This window comes from Sesamum indicum, linkage group LG4 (genome assembly GCF_026168435.1).
Source record: "Sesamum indicum cultivar Baizhima isolate 11 linkage group LG4, ASM2616843v1, whole genome shotgun sequence".
NCBI classification, from domain to species: Eukaryota; Viridiplantae; Streptophyta; class Magnoliopsida; order Lamiales; family Pedaliaceae; genus Sesamum; species Sesamum indicum.
In genome coordinates, this window is record NC_142660.1 from 16118259 (window position 1) to 16139337 (window position 21079).

The window sequence follows — 21079 nt, forward strand, 5'->3', positions numbered from 1 at the left end:
TACCATGGGACTAAAAATGCTATTTTTTTTTTGTTTTTTTAAATTGTAGGATTAAAAGTGAGAATTCCTAATCAATGGGACAAAAAATGAAAAGGCCCTAAGTTCCGGGTTGAAAAATATTTTTTCCCCTATATAAAATATTACAAAGAGTTTGGAATTTTTTTTAGGAAAATAGCTTATAAGCTCTTTAAAAACATTAAAAATATAAAAAATTGCCAACTTATAAATAAGATCTTAACAAATTATTTATAAATTCATCATTATTAATATTTTATAAAATTTATAATTTTATTTTATCCTAACGCGATGGAATATTTTATAAGCTCTAAAATTATTTTATAAGATATATGAGCTATAAAACCTTTTAAATAACCTTAGCCAAACGCCCTCTTAATGACACATTTATTAATCATCTAATTATTTCAACCACTAAAGTAAAGGACACCCTGCTCAAAACTCTCCCGAAATTTGGGTGCTAGGAAAAATGACAGAGGCCCTCATGTTCCTGCAAAAAATTGTATTATTTTTTACGGTATAAATGACTATATCTTAAAATTATAATAAATTAGTATTATTTATAATGATTAAATTAAATTAATATAAAAATTTAAATTTTAATCACAATTTATCAAAATTTCCCATAATTTTAGTCATGACTATAATACTTATCATATTTTTTTAGCTATTACTAATATTTCGATTTTATATGAAAAAATGACAACAAAATAATCATTGCACCACTGTAATTAATTAATATTTTTTTTATAAATTTTTATTTTTAATAATGATCATTAACTATGCTAAAAAGTTATATTTTTTTTAACATGTGCAGATGATGACCACACGAATTCTAATTAATTCAAGAACATGATAAAATCATTTCACCCCTTCTTGATATTTACTTGAGAAAATTAAAAAAAAAAAAAAAGGGAGAGAGAGAGAGAGAAATAAGAATCTAAAAAACTATGATATCTTAGGAGACTTTGGAAAGAAGCCACACACTATTCTCATGTGGAATATGCCACCTTTGACCAATCAATGTGAAAAGACATGGCATGTCCTAAAAAACATTACAACATTTCCAATCAACAACCAAAAAAAAATAAAGATAAAATGTGATAAAAAATTAAAGGTAAAGATGCTTCAAGTTAGTGGAATTCAGACTCAGACTGTACAATGCGATGTGATCATCCTTAGATCAAATTGCCCATATTCAATCAATTATTTTAATTAAATTATTGTGATGTATAATGTAGCAGCTATGCATTCAGTGGAAAGGGGCTGAGGAAAATAATACATGTAATTATATATATATCTATATATAAGAGATTCATCCACATCCCATTTGAAAAAAAGTATTATTATCTATACTTTGAATAGCTATATGCCCTAATTAATTATTATTAATCATGACAAGATAAAGTTGATATGACAATTTAATTTATCCACCATTATAGAAAATATTTTTTACTATGATTATGAGCCATGATAAATATTCTCGCTATATTTGTAAAAATTACAATCAACAGCTATTGCGTAACCATGATAAATAACTATTTAGTTCGACTATTTATTTTTAGTTACATTTCTTCTAGTGTTTCTTAGATATGGCTTGGCAACTTAATTGGCTCATAGTATTATGCCAAAAAATAAAAAAAAGATTGATTTATTTTGTGGTGCATCAAGATATCGAAGATTAAACGGGATAAATGCTCAATTTTTCTGTGATATTATAAATGTATAAATTGTCCTCCTATAAGAAAATAGCAAAATACATCTCTGTATTTTTTTAGATTAAACAACAAAGAGTATTGCTTCTTTTGAAAAATACAGAAAAGTATTTTGCTATTTTTTAGAGAGGATAAATTACATTAAACTCAAAATTAAATATAATTAAGAATTCAAAATTAAGGTATATATTTAATAAAAAAAATTAATATTAAAGCAGAATAATATGAATACAAAGGCGGGTGTTTAATTATTCAAGACGTTTTATTAATTAAAGAATTTCATAATCTCAATCTTACTATAAAGGAAAAACTGGCGTATATAATTATGTAGTTTGAGTTGTTTCGAGGATTAATTACACATAGATTTCTTCTAAAAATGAGAAATTATATTTTTCTCAATAAGAACTTTGAAATGACACTTGCACTCCCTTCAGAAATTTACTATTTACACTTGACTCTTTTTGTTAGAATTTGAACGAGAAATACTGACGTTAACAAAATATTGCATAAATTTTTAATTTTACCCCTCATTTAATATTTTTATGTAATAATTTTGTACTTATGAAGAGAAAATTTAATGATGTTAATCTCACTCCATATATATATATATATATATATATTATGTTTATCTCTTTATAATGACAAAAATTAATTTACATAGAAATACTAAATGAAGGGCATTTATGTAATTTCCTTTTTTTTTTCTTATGTAGCATTTTCCTTTCAAATCCTGATGGAAGTGGTTCATGTGTAAATAGGGAATTTTTAAAGGGAGTATAAGTGCAATTTTAAAATTTTTTGGGAAGAAATATAATTTAATATTTATAGAGAAGATTTAAGTGTAATTAATCCTTATTTTAAATCACCCTTATTAAATTTTTTTTTGAGATATATATATGCCCCAAATACACAAAAAGATAAATAAATAAATTCATTATGTCTTTTCTTGCAGTACGTATTAATTTACTACAACATTGATACACAGTTTCATGACTATTCATTTGGTGAACTTATATAACAAGGACATCGAATTTTTTATTTTAAATTATATTGTATTTTTTATTTTAATTAACATACACATGATATATATATATATAAATTATTTCTTAAATAAAATAAATAATATAATTTTCATACACATAATATATGTATTTTAATTCAAATAGAAACGTGAAACTGCATAAAGATTCATTAACTTCCCATAAAGATGCATATTTAGCATATATTGGTTCATGAAGCACACAGGCACAGTCACTTTCTGACCAGTAACCACAACATCAGGATTTCCAGCCCAACGTCCTTAACATAAGTTGTTTCCTCAGGCATGAAATCTTGGCAACTGCATGCAGAAACCTGGACCAGAACCAACATTGCTAACGACATAACGACTATGTGTGGCAATGTCGTGCGGATGTGCAGCGAAAGGGTCGACACAAGACGGGTTAAACACCATGAGGGCTTCGTCGTTGTTGTTGTGATTCCAGTCCAATACTACCTTTGGAGCACTTGTGGGGTTATGGTCGGATGTGATAAGTCCAACGTTAGATTTCTCCAAAGGAGGAGATCTGTCGCTCTCTGTTGGAGGAGTGCCGGTGAGACTGACTGTCGTTATGTCATGAATGCTAGGCCTCTTCTTGTCTTTGCCTCCCGAGAGCTGCCTTAGGTAGTACTTCTGCGCGTGGCTAGCAACTTGTGTCGGGGTTTTGGAGATCACAAAGTTCCTGGAAATGTTCCGCCAGTCCCCTTTTCCGTGCTTCTCAAGTCCTAATAGGAAACGTCTGCGTTTCTTGAACACGAAATGTCAATAAATCAAAAACATACATCACCTGGAAAATTTTCTCGGAGATTATTTCATCAATCAATTGAAACTTCATAGATGCAGAGAAATTTCAACCAATTCAGATGTAGGCACTAGCTTTACAAGCAGAACAAAAAAACATAAGACACCGACTAAGGCAGCGTTTGAGTGAGCTTATAGGATGTCGAAAAATGTCTGGTTACACTTTCGAAGAAAGTGTTTATAGGTCCAAATGTAAGATGATACGAGCTTATATGAAAACGAAATTAACAACTTATTTTTAAGATTTTAACGAACAGCTTCAATTTTGATCATATTAATGACAAGATTGTCGTTACCAGTAACTTATAAACTCTATAATCTTATTCTATCAAAATTGATTAAGAGTTTACTTGGAAAATAACAAGTAACTTATCATGAACTACAAAACATTCTTATAAAATGTATTTGTTTATAAGATGTCCTAAATGAGTTTAGCCCGACAGACACCATCTAAATATTGGTTTATTGCATCTAACACAAGCGGATAAAAACAAATCAACTTTCGCTCATCAAAATTAACTTGAACAATTAACAAAAATATGTTAAGAAAACTCCTGCAATATTGACCATCTAAATTACAAATTTGTCATTATTAAATCTTACGAGCTCCATAATCTTTTCATATCCAAATACTTTAATAATTTCTATTTAATAAGATCCAATGTCTTATAAATAAAAAAAAAATAAATTTATAAAATGTTTTAAATAAGTTTAGCATAATTTGGAAGAAAATTCAACCTGTGTTCATCTTCTGTCCAAGGCACGCCCTTCTTCCGTTCGTGATCACAGGGCCTGCCGGCCCTCTTCCTATACACATCAAAACCGCGATGATCCGCCAATTCCAACGTAAACGACGAAGCCAAGTAGCCGGGAATTGGGACCAAACCTGCCTCTATATCACTAACATCTGCCACTAATTCCCTGTACTGATTGATCACATCGTAAACCGACTTTCCAGGGATCATTGCAGCCACCTTAAACCATCTGTTGGGAGTTTTCTCATCGAAAATCGCTAAAGCGCTTTCGAACTTCTTGTTCTCCTCTTTCGTCCATGTCGTGCTGTGGCCCTGGTGGATCATCCACCCTGAACTCGGACACAACGTTTCCATCTCCTGATTATACCAACCTGATCATGAATATATATGCAGGTATAATATGAAACCACGACTTAAGCTACCAAAAAGCACATAATCAGAATCATTTACTGTGAGACACTATACATCTTTTCTCCAACTTTGAAGAATCGAAGAACACGACTTTAGTTACCTTTTCGGAATCTTCAAACAACATGATTTGCAGAATAAAACAAAGGAATTTAAGCACAGCCCAGATCAAGAATTTCAAATTAAACACAAAGTAAGAGCAGAATTCGCAACAAAAACACCTGAAAACTTGAACTACTTACTTGGGAGAAAAAGCTGCGAAAATGGCTCTGTTTCTTGAATAATTTCTGAGGCTGAGGAGAAGAGAAAAGACAAAAAAAAAAAAAAAAAAACTAAGTAATTAAGCTTTGAGAAAGGCAGCAGTGTGATGATGGCTGTGGATGAATCCGAAAGAGTGCAGAACTAGAAAGAGAAAAGGAGACATGAAAGCGCATATATGGGGAATATGGTTTTTAATGCGATTTTGGAGTTGATGTAATTGTAAATGGTTGGTCTCTCTAATTATAGTGAGAAATCAAAATCGCTTTTCATGTCAGCACACATGGGTTAAAAAGATTATGCACTTCTTGCTCCTTTTCCACGCTTTTATATACGTATCTTTTTGTCTCTAATTTTATTCTTCCTGCTCTTTTAATATTAACATCTGAGCACACACAATCTATGTCTCTAATTTAAATTTTTATTACAGTTTTTTAATTGAACAAAAAATAACTGATCAGATGGAATGAATAGCTTTAAGCGTATATAAATAAAAAATTATTTATAGAACTAATTAAATAAAATAAATGGTTATTTGTTGGGAAAAAAAATATAATTAAGGGTATTTCAGGCAACTCACATTTTGTCGGGCAAAGTAATTTTTTAATAAAATAAGAAAGAAGTGATCAGAATCGATAAAATAAATAACTTTAAGTGTATATAAATGTAAAGTTATTCATTGAACTAATTAATTAAAAGAAATGGTTATTTTTGGGGGTACAAATATATTATTAAGGATATTTTAGATAATTCATATTTTATCAGTTATTCGAAGTCGCTGAATTTTAGTAAATAGAATATATTTTAAAATAAATTGTTTTCTATCAATTCGTTATCTTAGTTAAAGTAATGATGTGACTTTATAAATTCAACTTCTATAAAAATTATAGTATAAAAGTATACAAACTCAAATACACTTTTTCCTTTTATTTAAAAATTGGTATTGGATTCTACAATAATTAGCCTCAAAATTTTGGGGGCTACAACAATATTAAAAAGAGCAATTAAGAGGTGATTAAATGCATTATTATTAATTAATGGGGTCTCAATAACTAAATCAAATTACACCGTAACAGCCTCATGAGTTTATATCCACATGAACTGTTACCCGTTGGATCATATATGGCAAACATCATATATTTTAATCCAACGATTCAGAACTTTTGTTGTAAGTATAAATCTATATATACGGCATCAAATTTTGACAAATTACACAATATATATATATATATATATATATTTGGCCATCGTTAATGTTTTGACCACACTTGCAGAAACAATGGCTAATGTCTGTCGCGAAGCTGTGATTGATTTGTATTTGCAGATTTTCTTCTTTTGATTATAGTAATTAACCATAATGAAAAATTATATTTTTCATTGACTTTTGACTATAGTAAATTGATAATTAACTATAATAAAAAATCATATTTTTTTAGTGGGTTGTATTTAATATAACCTATGTAAAACAAACATGTTTACATTAATCTAACAAAATATAGAGTATTCTTATTTTTCTTTTTTAAGTTTTAGTTTGTCCTTAGGGTTCGCAAAATTAATTATGCGAAAGTTGATTTTCAAATAATTGATTTAAAAAAAATAATTATGACTTTTGAATTCACAATTTCATAATTGATTATACAAACGCAGATTGTAACTAACAATTTCAAAATCTATCTCATTTTTAAGGTTAATGAAGGAATAAAAAAAGTTATTTAATGAATATAATTAATGAGTAATTATATAAAAAATATTAACTTAAGAAAAATATTAATGGAACCTAAAGGGTTGGTGTAGTGACCTACAATTCCGTCAATATTTTGGGTTTGGAAAAACGTGGATTTTCAAAAACGAGAATTTTTCCTATTACACTTACATATGTGAAGTCGATCTATTTGACGGGAAATTCCATATTCGAACTTCATTGCAATTAATTTCATTTTTAGCTTATAGAAAATATCACATTTTAAAATTGATTTCATGAATAGTATTTCTTATAATGGTACGTACCGAACCATACACTAGCGCAGCCATACCCTAAGAAAACCTAGCTATTGATTCTTACCAAGAAGCCAATAATATTTACTTCTAATTTAAATTAAGTAGATTGTTATGTATTTTAGGGAACATATATAGTATTAATTTATACAAAGTATGTTGATGTATGTAGGACTATTATCATTAGAAAAATATACAATTACATGCCAAACCTTATTCTAGCATACCTAACAATATTTTTAAAATATTTATTTAGCCTTATGACAAGAAATATGATTTTTCACTATAGTTAATTATTATGGTTAAAAATAAAAAATCGTGATGGATACTAATTAACCACGATAGTGCAACGCCTGTTAACCGTGGTAATTATAGCAAATGAGATCAGAATATTTGATATAGCTGAAAGCTTTGGCAAATATTTTAGCCGTAGGTGAAATTATAACAAATGTTGATTAACCACATGGTCATAAACTTAAGTTTTCATATCGATTTTATCTGACCGTAGTCCATAGTATTGATACACTACTGTTTTTAAGTCATGATGATTTATAGTGTGAGGAATAATCGACCTTTTTGTAGCGACTTCAAAACCACTACAAATATATATATATATATATATATATATATATATATATTAGCGGAAAAAATTGAAGTTATGATATTTTTAAATTAGGATAAATTACATCAAGACTCCTTCGATTAGGTCTAATTACAAAAGCATCTCCCACTCTTTGCATAATTACAACTGGTACACCCTTGAGAGGTTGTTAGTATGATGTACTTTAGGGAGTGCTTGTGTAGTTGTCGCTATTGAATTAGGGTATACTTATAATTTTATAAATAATTGGGATGTTTGTGTAATTAAATCTAAACTTCAAGGAATTGTAAATGAAATTTACCCTTAAAATTATCATTAATCATATGTATTATGTGACAGGCATTTCATTTCATTACTCTAATAATTTTAAAAGTTTTAATAGAGATAATTAGTGACAAGGAAATTGCGCATAAAGTTTTCACCATGAACAATAAGTACAGTATTAAAAAAAATAAGTTTTTGCTACACTATAAGTGACCACTAAAAATTATGGTAAATCAATACTATTAATCATAGTTAAATAAAATTAAAGCAAAAAATTAAATATTTACCACGATTAATCAATATTTGCTATGATTTTCAGCAATGGCCAAAACATGTTTGTCATGGTTTTGGCCATCGCTAATATTTTAACTACACTTGTAGAAATAATGAAGAATGACCATTATTTGATAAAAATTTATTCTTTCAACTATAATAATTAACCATATTAGAAGATTATATATTTTTTTTCTTGGGGTAACATACGCATGGTTACCAAACGTATGTATTGACAACAAACACGAGTATTAATATATTTGTGTTGTCATTAAATTATGACTATTGTCTATAATAATAATTTAATATATAATTTTTGTCATTAATAATTATCTTGTTACAATATTAATATTATCATAGATCACTTAATATATATATTTAGTAATAAATTTAAAATTATTACTCTGTATTTTGTTACTGAGATATATATATATATATCCTTGGTCGTAGCCAACCTTGATTCCTTTGTAACAATCAAATACTTTTGCCTTTTAAATCAGTTGTTTTGAAAATAAAAATGGCGTTTTATATTATATAAGTGATGCATCTACGACCACTATAAAGAAAATTGATATAAAGGATTTTTTGTTATATTAAAAATGACCACGACTTAAGAATTATGGTAAATTAATACTATTAAGCAGGTTAATAAAATTAAATAAAAGCCTTAAATATTTACTAGAATTAATTAATATTTGTCATAATTTTTAGCTATAATCAAAGCATTTGCATGGCTTTAGCTATAGTGAATGTTTTAACCTTATTTTAAAATAATAGCTAATGACCGTTCGGAACCATGATTAATTTGTATTTATTTCATAATTTTTATTTGATAATAATAATTAGTTATGGAGTTTGCTCCATCATTATATTCAAGTCTAGCGATCAGGAATCCAACTCCGCATGGAATTGGTGTGGGTTGTTAGAGAGTGGGCCCCTTGCCCGGAGGTAGGGGTTCGAGGGCTGGCCCTCAAAAGAAGTAAAATTATGATTTTATAATACTCTACATACATTCTCACTAGTATAGGTATTTAATGAGCAATCTTTACTATAAGTTATACTTAATTATCTAAAACAAATATCGATTTTGAACAACTATAAACATGAAAGAATTTTCAAAACCATAAAAATCTTGTTCTTGCAATTACCGTAAATTCATATTTTCTACACGTATTCACAACTACACTTGATTAATATCAAATAACATTCTTCACAAGTCCTATATATTGCATAAATGAAATTGATCTACCTTGCTGTTCATCTATGCATTTGCATTCTACTTCTAGTAATAAATGTGTCAACTTTTGTTAATTTGTATTGATGCGTACGAATTTCAACATCACCATAATGGTTGAAGAACTTTTACGAAAATGCTAAGATTATTAGAGGACTAATTTTGTAAAATAAGAGAGCACTCTAATGCTTAAGTCAGTAACGTTCTTTAATAAAAAATAAATGAAAAATTTGGATCAAAATGAGAATAATGGTTCAAAATAATGTTGAAGTAAAGAAAATTGTGTGGGGTGCCAAAAATATGCTGAAATAGCTTAGAAAATGAGAAAGAATGAGAGTTTGAGTGTGATAACTTGTGTTATCGAAATGACTGCATCATGCCTCAATTTATAAACGTCCATAGAGCAAGATCAGAGGGTTAATTGTGGCAAATCTGATTCCATTGGATAGCCGCATGTGTTAGCTTTGTAACAAAAAAAAAAAAGAAGAAGAATTATGACATTTGGACTTATCTAGACAAAAATATAACTGTTTGACCAAACATTGCTAATCTCCCTATGTATATAGGTATGCAGTTCCTTGCAAGACTAATGTTCCAGTCAGGCCTCTTGGAGTTATTTGAAAATTTTTTACTATAACATATCTCAATGTATCAGACACCTATAGGACGTGGCAGCCATGCTTTATGATGACTAGACTCGTTGAAATGGACTTTTTTTTTAAACCTATTAGGTTAGTAGAGATATTGTAGTCTTGTAAGATAAAGAGTTTGGCTCATGGTCTGGACAAGCTATGCTTGTTGCATTGTTGGGTTGGAGGACCCCCTCCTTGCTCTTGGGCTTTTGAGCTAAATATTTGAGGGCGCATTGTGTATAAAAATTAATAAGTTGAAATCTTTAAATTATTTTTAAAAATTGAATAATTAATTGATGAAATTAACTATTTAGATAAAAAGAAGCTCTGCAAAAGGAAATTGGCACATTTTCCTAGTGGTGGACTGTTACAGGATCTAGTTCAGCACATTTCCACGTAAGAAAGTCGGGCCAAATTTGAATTATGTATAAGTTCTTTACATATCAAAATCGTACATATATCTTTTTGAAAATACAGAACTGTCTGTCATAATATAAATTTAACGAGAACTAGGAAGATAGTTATTAAGACATTTCTTGCTCAAAGAGGAGAAACCCAAACAAAAAGTAGTTGTAATAATTGTTTCCTTTAATTGATAAAGATGGTGTGATAATTGAGCCCAAAAAGTTGTGTGTGTTTGTATAAATTGCATTTTGGAATGCAGCTTTAAATAAAACAGAGGGGGGAACTCAGGGAAAAGAGGGGAAACAAAAAGAAAGCAAAACCAATTAATCCCAACACACTTTATCATCCTTTAATTAAAGATGGAGACGATATACAGAGAGAGATGATTGTGCACTTTCAAGTTTGCTTTAAAATAAATGCAATTTACTGTTTTTATTCGCTTTTCGTATGCGTAAATTGTAAAGGTATGTATAATTGGAAAAAATGGTGAAATGATTTATACTAATAATCTTAAATTTTTTGAAAATATCTACCAATATATAACTTATCATTTCCATTAGAAAGAAAAGAAAAAAGAAAACTTTTTTCAAGTCGTCATATTTATTTTGTGATCTAATTTTGATGTAAAGCGCCTGTAGCTCAGTGGATAGAGCGTCTGTTTCCTAAGCAGAAAGTCGTAGGTTCGACCCCTACCTGGCGCGCAGTAGTGTGTTTGTTGGGGGTTTATGCGGAGAGAAGGGGAGTATGGGGAGCTATCTTTCCAATGTTGGGGCTTAAACTTTTGGAAGGATTCCTATTCGTTCGGGTACCCAATTTTTTTAAAAAAATTAAAATCAGGTACAAAAATAAATATATGTTTAAAATTTGACTAGGGTTATTTTTCATTTCTCGTCTTTTTAATTTTTTTTTTTTTTGATTGAGTAGGATTTTCCTTCTGATCAAATACCCGGTATATATTTTGAAAAAAAATGAGCACAAATAAACATATGTAAGTTAGTGTTTAATGTTTGATTTTCTTATATTTTTAGTTTTATTTGACTTATTTTGTATTTTTTGTTTAGTTGATCGAAGTTGAAATTTTTATTCTTTCTTCTCTTTATTATATTAGATAATTAAAATAGCATATTGAAATATTCATAATTTACAAATTTAAAATAATAATTTCAAATTTTCAATTGATTTGGTCTAAGTGAGAGAAAAATAAAAATGAAAAGGGGGAAGGAAGAGGGAAAGAATAATGAAGTTTTTAGTTGTTTAGTATCATTGAAAGAGGAGAATATCTCGAATACTTTCCCTTGCTCGATACGAGAAAAATAGATTGAGAAAAAATACTATTTTTTTGTAATTTTATGGACTAATTTTTCCCTTTATTTTATATTAAAAAATAAATAAATTAATATTGTACTAAAATAATTTTAATATATAAAAAATTTAAAAATCTTATTAGTAAAAATATCCATTAAACAAGAACAAAAATATTTCTTATTAATAAAAATACTCATTAAAATGAGTATTCTGTATTTATCCTAAATTATTCAGTTTAAATAAAATAAAATTAGTACCAATAATCAATGACGTAGCAGTTTTTCAAACGATTTGATTATCTTTTCTAAAAACAATTATACTCCAATACTATCAGCAGGAAGGAGAAGAATTGGAGGAAAATTATATGTGCGTAACAGAGTAAATAAAAATAAAAAATACAGTCTCATGTACATCCAATTTTACTTTCCTTCCAACTATTTTTCATAATCAAACTTATACATTCAATTTTTATTTTTATTTTTCTTATACACTCACTTATCACCCTAAACAAACAATCCCTAAACCAAAAAAAAAAATTCAGAGGCCATTTTATGATGTTGTTCAGCTTCTCTTAAGAACTAAACTGAATGCAACTTCTATTTTTAATGCTGTTTATTAAATTATTTTTTAATTTATTTGAACTATTTCGAGTTGCATTACACGACTCGATTGCCAACCCTAATTTGGAGGAAGAGGAAGTTTAAAACTTTAATATATTTAATGATTTGATAAATAATTGAACATACTCTAATTATTTAAGTCTTAATTTAAATAAAGTTATTTTAAATTAATTTTATTTTATAAAAAATAGAAGATATGAAAATGTAAAAGTTTATTAAATTGTAATTATAATTTGTTTATAAATTAAATGATAATAAGGTACAACACATTATTAAACGTTCTCAGTTTTTTATTAGTAATTTTTTTTTTTTGAAAAAAACTTCTTCATAAGATCAAAAAGTACAATTTATTTAATTTATAGTTAAATATAAATAATAAATAAATATTAATTTTAAAACAATGAAGTTCTTTTTTTATATTAAAATTTAAAATAATTGGTCTTAATAATTCTTGTGATGCCTTAAAAAATATAAAACTCAAGAAGAAACCCGATACAAAAGGAAGTTCAAGAAGGGTCTAAAGTTGGGTAAGGCCAATGATACTGAGATTTCAATCGCAGCCCTTGGAAGAGATCTAGAAGGGATAATTTGTGTAATTTCACTATTAGTACTTGTCTTATAAGGTAAACGGTGTAATAATTTGTAGATATAATTACCATATACATCAATGACTATCAGAAAACTAAGCACCAAAAGCGCCTGTAGCTCAGTGGATAGAGCGTCTGTTTCCTAAGCAGAAAGTCGTAGGTTCGACCCCTATCTGGCGCGTCAAATTATTTTTAAGAATTTTCCTGTTTGTGTTTTGCCCTTAAAAAAATTAAGGCATAATTACGCCGTCCTCCCCTGAAATTCAATATAATTATATATAACCCTCTTATAATTTGAAAACTTACATTTAGTACCTTGATGCTTATTTATATCTAACAAATATATCCCTGATAGAGAGAAGATAATTTAAAGAATAACGGCCTCAAACTTACGTTTAGTATCTTGATATTTATTTTTGCTTAACAAATAGACCTTTAAAAAGACAAGAAAATTTGAAGGATAATTACACCACCTTCCCTGGATATTTGATGTAATTAATACATTAACCTCATGTAATTTAAAAAATTATATTTAATATTTTTGATGTGTATTTTTATCTGATAAATAGATTTTTTTGTTACTCAAAATTCACTGTATTTATTAATATTAAAAAAACTATATAAAAATTTATATTTAACTTCAATTTATTTATTATTGATTTATTAGGAATCAAATTGAATAAAATATAATACGCACCTACACGGAGGCATTTCAGCATCTGTGTGAGTAGAGCCGAGCAGCTTCATCCTCCTCAACCCAATTTCTTTTTTCATACTTTTCGCAATATGTATTAATGGGGATACTACCTCTCTACCGGGCAATTGGGCGAAAATACTCTCTAAAAGTAAGAAAATAACAAAAATGTCACAGGATTCGTGCATTTTTTCAGCGGCCAGACCCACGCCATCCAACTCGAGATATCAACCGTTGAATCTTCCAGTAGATATTCTTTGAGATATCGACATATGGATCTACTGTGTATGGACATTTGGATTTATAAATACTACTGTTTGAAAACATTTATGGTACTTTTTGTATTTATTACTTATTCAACCGTATTGCAACTTCTAGATCGCTTTCGACCTCACATTACATTAACTTAAGAATCAGAGGGTTTTAGTTGGGGACTTCCCAACAAACATAACGATCTTCTTTATTCTCAGGATCCACATCTCCAAGTAGTTTAGGAATCCATTCGACCTGATATTTGTAGGACATAGTGTCCGATCCGACCTCACTTGAACGACCTGGATCATGTATATTTAGCATGCATTTTGCTCCTAATCTGTGTAATTCAAATTGTTAGGTAAATTACAGTTGTTTTTCTTGAGGTTCTTGTATAATAACAAATACCTCTCGCTATTTGGTAATTACAAATATTTTTTTATTGTAACAGTTGTCTAATAATGAACCAACTTCATAAGGGTTCTATCCAACTTTTATGATTAACTGATAAAAATATATTTTTAGATTATTAATTATAATTTTACTTTTTAAAATTTTAAAATATTTTTATGGACTAATTTGTCCTTCTAAACCTAGTGTAAGTATATTCATTACCAGATGATGGGTAGTTATTATGTTGATACTTACTATTGGATAAATTTGTAATATTTTTCGATCATCGCTTCTCGAACATGTTCTTCTATTTACTGTGTATGCCATTAACTTAACATAATGTCAAACGTTTAAAAGAATAAATAAATAAATAAGGGTAATTTAGTAATTTTATATTCATCGTTTAGAGACTTCATACTTAATTTTTTAAATTAGAGAATATTTATAATTTTTTAAAATAATAATAAGATAATTAAAATTATATCAGACCTCATAAAAAATAGTTGTAATTTATCCCAATTTTTATGCCGTCATACTTTATTTCTTTCAAGAAAATGGTCCCAACCCTTTAAGAAAGGGATGGCAATGAATCAAATTTGGAATGAGTTTGTCAAAATTTGAGACTCGACCCGCCAAGAATTTCACGGACTTGAGACGCTTAATCAGGGAGCTAGTAGGTTGGATGATTTAAAAAATTTAAAATTTTTAAAAATGATATCATAAGTTAATAAATACGAGAAAATAATATTAATAAAAAAAATTAATCTTTTTCATAAACTTATATGTGCATATTTTGGGATTTAAAATATAAAAAATTGAAAATATATGTTCCTTATACATATAGTTTACGGGAGGTTAATTAAGTGTTACAAGCATTACTTTAGGAGATAAATGGGACATGTGATATAATTGAAAGGGCTAAAGTATATTAAACCTTTTTGTTTTTATGAGAAGACCACAAAATTTTTCTTTTCTTTCATTTTATTAAACACTAGTAATTTATTGGAAACTTTATGTATGTGCAATTTCTATAAATATCATTTAAAATAAAATATTTGAATTTTTTTTATTATTTAATAAAGTATATATAAAATAATAAGTTAATATTAATTTATAAAAGAATGGTGAAAAATAATGTATGAGAAAAAAAGGGAAAGATAATATGGGAGTAGGAAGTTAGATGGAAGTTAATAAATAATTTTAATCAATTATAAATTAAATATTAAAATTGACATATCAAAATAATTTATTTGGATTATAAAATAAATCAGTGCATTCTAAATCCTTTATTTAATCCGTTAAAAGCTGAGTTATGATGGATGTGAAATCCACTTCACTAATTTGAAATTCTTGCACAGAAATTTCTTAAAATTCCAAATATGTGAAATCCATTGATTTTAAATTCTTAGCCAAATCCAAATTAATCATTCCAAACGCATCCTTATACAATTTGCAATAATAGGATACTATCACTGATAACTCAAAACGGCCAATAATATGGAGTATCATCTGATATTATCAGCGATGCATATAATCTGAGGTATCGATGGATGGATCAACACTTGAATACATATATGTTGAATATCGGCTAATACTTTAGACCATGTTAAAAACATCTTATATGATGTATGAGTTTATAACATTTTATAAATAAACTTAACTAAACACCCTCTGAAAAATCCCACAAGATGAAATAAATTCTCTTGCATCTATAATCAACTTCACACAAACAATGTGTTCTGCAAAACAAGAAAAATACCCCATCAACATTAAGCTCAAGCAGCAGCTCCAACTGGTTGAGCAACCTTGAGCCTGGAGGATCCATACAGTGTTTCTTCGAATCGGATAATCTCGTTCTTCGACCCGTAAGCCACTTGAGTCCTCTCGTCTAAATTCTTGATCACTTTGTCCAGCACGGACCGTTCCCCATCGCTGCTGAATCCGCCTGCTTTCTCGATCAAGAACCCCAAAGGAGCCACTTCGAATAGCAGCCTTAGCTTGGCTTTGGCAGATGGTGATGCCACATTTGTGAATATTCCTTTCTCCTTCACAATGATCTACAACAACGAAACGGCACTCATCAAGATAACGTTTCTTAGGCCTGTATACATGCTCGTTTAGTACTTGAACTTTTATATATGTGTAAGAGGACGGAAAGTTACCTGGTTAACATCAGGCACCATTCCTCCGGTGTATCGCAAGGTGTACTTCTCGCGGACATAGTAGTCTATCAACTGTGTTGGCAGTGCTACAGTCAGTACTGTCTCTACATTGTGTAAACATAAAAAGATTGAACATTGTTTTGTAATGAGACCTTGGCATACTCAGGGTTGTCTGTGGTAGCCCTCAAATTTCCAGGGGAAAACATTTTTCCTTCTCCAATTGATGTAGTGTCTTTGACATGCTGCCATTTTCCTGTATTAAGAGAAAGGTTAAACTGTTAGCGAGGAGAATCATTTAATATTTAACATCTCTATTACGCCTTCTCACGTGCAGGTCGTATGTGTTTTTTTATTAAACGCTGCATATGAATGCTTTTTCTCATAGACAAGCGGCTGTCCTGAGATTCCAACATAGGACATCTCGTTTGGTCTGACTCTAATACCATGTTAAATAACCAGCTCAACTAGTACAAGAAAAGAGATAGGCAGTGAAAAACAAATATTAAACAGGAAAGGGGCAGCTATATCTATCTTTGATAGAGAGCCTGGAAAATGTAAGAGAAAAATTGCATAGCCTGAAAAGGTGTGTGTTGAGACCTTCATCTAGTAGTAGGAATTCATGCGTTCCAGGAATATCCTTGAGCGCAAGAACATACGTCGTTCGAGGTCCGAAAATTCCCATGGCAGCAGCAACTTGATCAGCTCCAGTCACCCCGGTAAGCTTGTCTCCAGGCCATACTCCAAAGATCGTTCCCACGGTGAAGTTTGTGTCGACAATGCTGGAACCGTCAAGCGGATCAAATGCAACACTGAACCCTCCTGTTCAAATTTTTCACAGAATTAATTCTGTTGTTCTCTGAGGAAAGTTATAAACGTGAATTATGTTAATTGCAGAGTACCGTCCGCTGGTCCTCCCATATCTTGCAGCTCAGGGACCTCCTCGGAGCAAGCGTATTTGCAGACATGAGAATATTGCAAGGCCTAAACAATGACGAGTCGAAACGTGAAACTTTCTGTAAACAATCACAAGACCACCTAATTTAGGAGCTACTCGTTTTTTGGATAGCATTCAACATGATATCAGAGTCGGGCCAAACAAAAGATCATGTATTGGAATTTCATCGCCACCCGTTTATAAAAAAAGAGATGCACGTCCAACTCTTGACAAAGAAAATAAGACTTCCTGCACATGATGGGCATGCTGGAGATCTTAAAATACTATATGATTCTCCTCTATACGAGCTTAAATTTTTAGATGGAACTGCTGTTTAACAATAGACGGAGCTTACCTCAAATAAAAGCTTGTTAGCAAGTAGATCGACTGCAAGTTGCTCGTCCCCGAAAGAGTTAACGCAAGCTGTTCCTCCACAAGAAGCCGTTCTCACTTTGAAGGCGATGGTTCGCAGTGCCTCTCCCATGCTTATCATAAGGCTAATCAGTCCCTTATCCGTGGTTGATTTCGTAAGAAATTCCTCCTGCAATCAGGAACGAACAAACAAAAGAAGAACCCTTCATCTTATTTCCGTTACATATTCATCCAACTACATGATATTTAAGCAATTCTTGACTTGAGCAAATTCCGAGCTACTAACCAGGCTGTCGCCAATCTCGCACTTAGTTACAAGTGAAGAACTCTTGGGCGCCTTTGAAGACTTGTACGACGATCTTGGAGCAATACGCAACGACTCTCCAAACAGCGAGCTCGCTTTCAAACTCTGCATTGCATTTCCAAGCCATTATTCCAAACTATTTCCGTGCCCAATTCCAAACCTTCATCTTATATGATCTAAGATTCAGAGCATCAAGAAACAACAAACCTTGGGGCTAATAAACGACGTAGAGCCAGCACGTGGGGAGGCGAGTGCGGTGGGATGATACTGCTGGGAAGTGAGATTAGGCAGGATCGCTCCACGGGCGCAGCAAGCAATCCCGGTACTCTCCATGATTGCTTGATATCAATGCAACTTCAAGAGAGCTGAAGAGAGTTAGTTGTTTTCTGCTAAAAACTGAAAAGGGTCTTAGCCACTTAACTGATTCTTGGGGTTGGAGATAAGCGCGTGACACGTGGCGCGTGCTCATTGGGTTGAATATTGCTGATGTATAGTAGGAGGGGTGATGGTCGATTTGCATCATTCGTAGATTTGTGGCTCAAATATTGATGGTGATGGAATGCAAGAGATATGGCAGTTAGTGCTCATCATCATCTTGTTTGTAATTCAGCAATTTGGTGCTGACGACCGTCACTAGTAAATTGATGCCAAACGAGCTAGTAATCTACATATAATAGATTTCTGAATTTTTAGATAAAGCTGGTAAGACTTAAGCAATCAAGTGTATCTTTATCAATCCAAGTCCAAATGATCACCGGCAAATTTTTATGTTAGTTAACTGATTCAAAGGGTTTTCAAATGACACATGACTCTTACAACTAACTCCTCTATTCTTTTATTTTATAACGCTTATAAATAGAAGTTTTGTATAGTCATTTAGCAACATCCATCCTCACTCTCAAACTCTCACTTATTCCCAACCCTCTCTCCTTTTTAGGCAGTTTTAAGCTTATATTTTACGCTTCACATGAATATATATTTCACTTTAAAATCATATTTCACCATTATTCTCACTTTAATTTGAGTTTTCCTTTTTATCTTTTTTAATAAATTGTTACTGACTCAAACATTGGAGTACTAATCTTTGTTTTGTAAGATCAATTCTCGTTGATCCTAAGATTTCTCTAAAAATTCTTCAACCTTTGTGCCAACTAAAATTCGATATATATTATTAAGAATGTAAATTAGTTTAACATCATTCGATCCCTTTTTCTAATTTATATTATATAATAATTTTATTTATAATTATATACATATTTATATACAATTTCTTTTGTCAAGTCATTGCTCAGGTGGTATTGCCTATTTGAAAAAATAAATAATAAACAGTCAACAAAAACCTCAATTTTATATACAGAATAGTAAATAAAATTAACCTATTATGATATTGTAATTGGGGCTTCCAGCATCATAAAAGGATGTATTTTGTTACTGTATCATTCAATAAAAGTGATTGTTTTATGGATTGCCACTGAATTTGATGTTTGTTGATTGGGGTCTTGATGAGTTGTACGACACTCGAAAAAAATTATTTTTTATATTATAAATTACTATAATTTAAAATAGTTAAACAAAATCAGTATAATAATTTAAGTTTTGACGACGATTAATCAACATTCGCTATGAATTTACCTATGTAATTGTTATAGCAAATATTTTAGCTAGCTTGCAGAAATGACGGCTAAATAGTCGTTGCGCAACCGTGGTTAATTAATATCTGTGTCGATTTTTTTTTACTTTTAACCATACTAATTAATCATAATAAAAAGTCATATTTCTTCTAATATGAATGGAGTCTAATAGAGCTCTACCAAAAAATTTTGGGGATCAACTAGAAATCAAAGACGTGATTAGAATTTTCGAAATCATTAAAAATCCTTTCAGGTCCAAGTCAATAAAAGTCTAAAAAGGACTGTCACGAAAACAATAATACATGGATATGTTATTTGAAATTAAATAAAAGTATCACTAAAAGAAATATAACTTCTTGTTATGATTAATTGTTAAGATCCAAACAATGGAAAAAAAAGTGTATATTTATTTTTATAATAATTTGTGGTTTTTAATCTCGGTTAAACGTGTTTATTTAGAATTATTGATATACTAAATTGACCTTTAAATTTAAATATAATGAATGGCATGCAATCAAAATATATATATATATTTGATTTTACCTATAAAGGAAAAATAAGCTCCAAAAATCAGAATATTCATCATGGAAGAACTTATGATGCACATGGAGGGCCAAATAGAGCCCGGGAACCTCTAACTATTAATAGCGAAGCAACGGGTTAATGTCATCCGTTGTCGTCCAGCGGTTAGGAAGTCTGGCTTTCACCCAGGAGACCCGGGTTCGATTCCCGGCAACGGAAATTTAATAAAGTCGAAAATTTTTTTGAATATTTCTTATTAGTATTTGAAGGATATTTTATTATCAACTATTATTATTAAAAATTAAAATTATAGTAATATTAATTAACTACTGCATAATTACTTTTAGTTGTTTATTTTGTAAATGAAGTCATGAGCTATAATTAAAAATTATAACAAATATTAATTCATTATGATCGAAAATTAAATTTTTATATTAACTTTATTTGACCATGGTTAGTACTATGGACAAAGTTTTATTTTTTTTTTTTTGGTGCAATGAGTCAAATATGAAGTGTTGACATCTCATCTTTATTTGAATTATAATTTGGTTTAAAATTATTTTAATAAACTTTAATCATAAATTAAAATAAATAGAATTTTAAAATAAACATATTAGAGACAATTTGTTTTTATATAAATAACAAATTAGTTTTTAAATTATAATTAGTTGTAATTTTATATAAATTTTAACCTCTTTACTTTTTTTTTATTTGAATTATTATTTGCTTTCGAAAAAATCTTAATAAATTTGAAAAATAATTATAACAAATAAAGTTAATTTTTTAAAATAAAATAATTAGAAATAATTTATTTTATATAAATGATAAATTAATTTTTAAATCAAATTATTTGTATTTTAGATATACTTTAACCTTTTTTATTTTTAAAGTGAATTATTATTTGGTTT

General features: G+C 29.5%; 2 protein-coding genes and 3 non-coding genes across 6 annotated transcripts; 3 read left to right on the forward strand and 2 right to left on the reverse strand.

The window, feature by feature from the left end:
• Positions 1 to 2895: 2895 nt before the first annotated feature.
• Positions 2896 to 5220, reverse strand: LOC105160914 (transcription factor DIVARICATA). Of its 2 annotated transcripts, none has more exons than XM_011078436.3 (3): positions 4976 to 5220; positions 4309 to 4682; positions 2896 to 3508 (listed from the first exon to the last, which is right to left on the reverse strand). In XM_011078436.3, the coding sequence occupies exons 2-3, from the start codon at positions 4677 to 4679 to the stop codon at positions 3049 to 3051; spliced, it is 831 nt and encodes a 276-aa protein (XP_011076738.1). In that variant the 5' UTR covers positions 4680 to 4682; positions 4976 to 5220; the 3' UTR covers positions 2896 to 3048. The 2 variants fall into 2 exon arrangements, with proteins under 2 accessions (XP_011076738.1, XP_011076737.1); XM_011078435.3 differs by having other exon boundaries at positions 4309 to 4696.
• Positions 5221 to 11023: 5803 nt separating this feature from the next.
• TRNAR-CCU (transfer RNA arginine (anticodon CCU)) lies at positions 11024 to 11096 on the forward strand. Its single transcript has one exon. It is a non-coding gene; the product is annotated as a tRNA-Arg (tRNA).
• A 1919-nt stretch (positions 11097 to 13015) lies between these two features.
• TRNAR-CCU (transfer RNA arginine (anticodon CCU)) lies at positions 13016 to 13088 on the forward strand. The gene has a single exon. It is a non-coding gene; the product is annotated as a tRNA-Arg (tRNA).
• Positions 13089 to 15797: 2709 nt separating this feature from the next.
• Positions 15798 to 18412, reverse strand: LOC105160915 (sedoheptulose-1,7-bisphosphatase, chloroplastic). Its single transcript, XM_011078437.3, has 8 exons — positions 18226 to 18412; positions 18001 to 18123; positions 17698 to 17883; positions 17308 to 17389; positions 17006 to 17227; positions 16561 to 16661; positions 16409 to 16480; positions 15798 to 16303 (listed from the first exon to the last, which is right to left on the reverse strand). The coding sequence occupies exons 1-8, from the start codon at positions 18349 to 18351 to the stop codon at positions 16022 to 16024; spliced, it is 1194 nt and encodes a 397-aa protein (XP_011076739.1). The 5' UTR covers positions 18352 to 18412; the 3' UTR covers positions 15798 to 16021.
• A 1906-nt stretch (positions 18413 to 20318) lies between these two features.
• Positions 20319 to 20390, forward strand: TRNAE-UUC (transfer RNA glutamic acid (anticodon UUC)). Its single transcript has one exon. It is a non-coding gene; the product is annotated as a tRNA-Glu (tRNA).
• The last annotated feature ends 689 nt before the right edge of the window (positions 20391 to 21079 follow it).

Coding starts and splice junctions, on each gene's coding strand:
- LOC105160914 (XM_011078436.3), bottom strand. CDS start 4,679: ATGGAAACGTTGTGTCCGAGTTCAGGGTGGATGATCCACCAGGGCCAC. Junction 3,509..4,308: donor TGGACAGAAGATGAACACAG/GTTGAATTTTCT, acceptor CAAGAAACGCAG/ACGTTTCCTATTAGGACTTG.
- LOC105160915 (XM_011078437.3), bottom strand. CDS start 18,351: ATGGAGAGTACCGGGATTGCTTGCTGCGCCCGTGGAGCGATCCTGCCT. Junction 18,124..18,225: donor CGTCGTTTATTAGCCCCAAG/GTTTGTTGTTTC, acceptor AATGCAATGCAG/AGTTTGAAAGCGAGCTCGCT. Junction 16,304..16,408: donor TGGTGCCTGATGTTAACCAG/GTAACTTTCCGT, acceptor TCGTTGTTGTAG/ATCATTGTGAAGGAGAAAGG.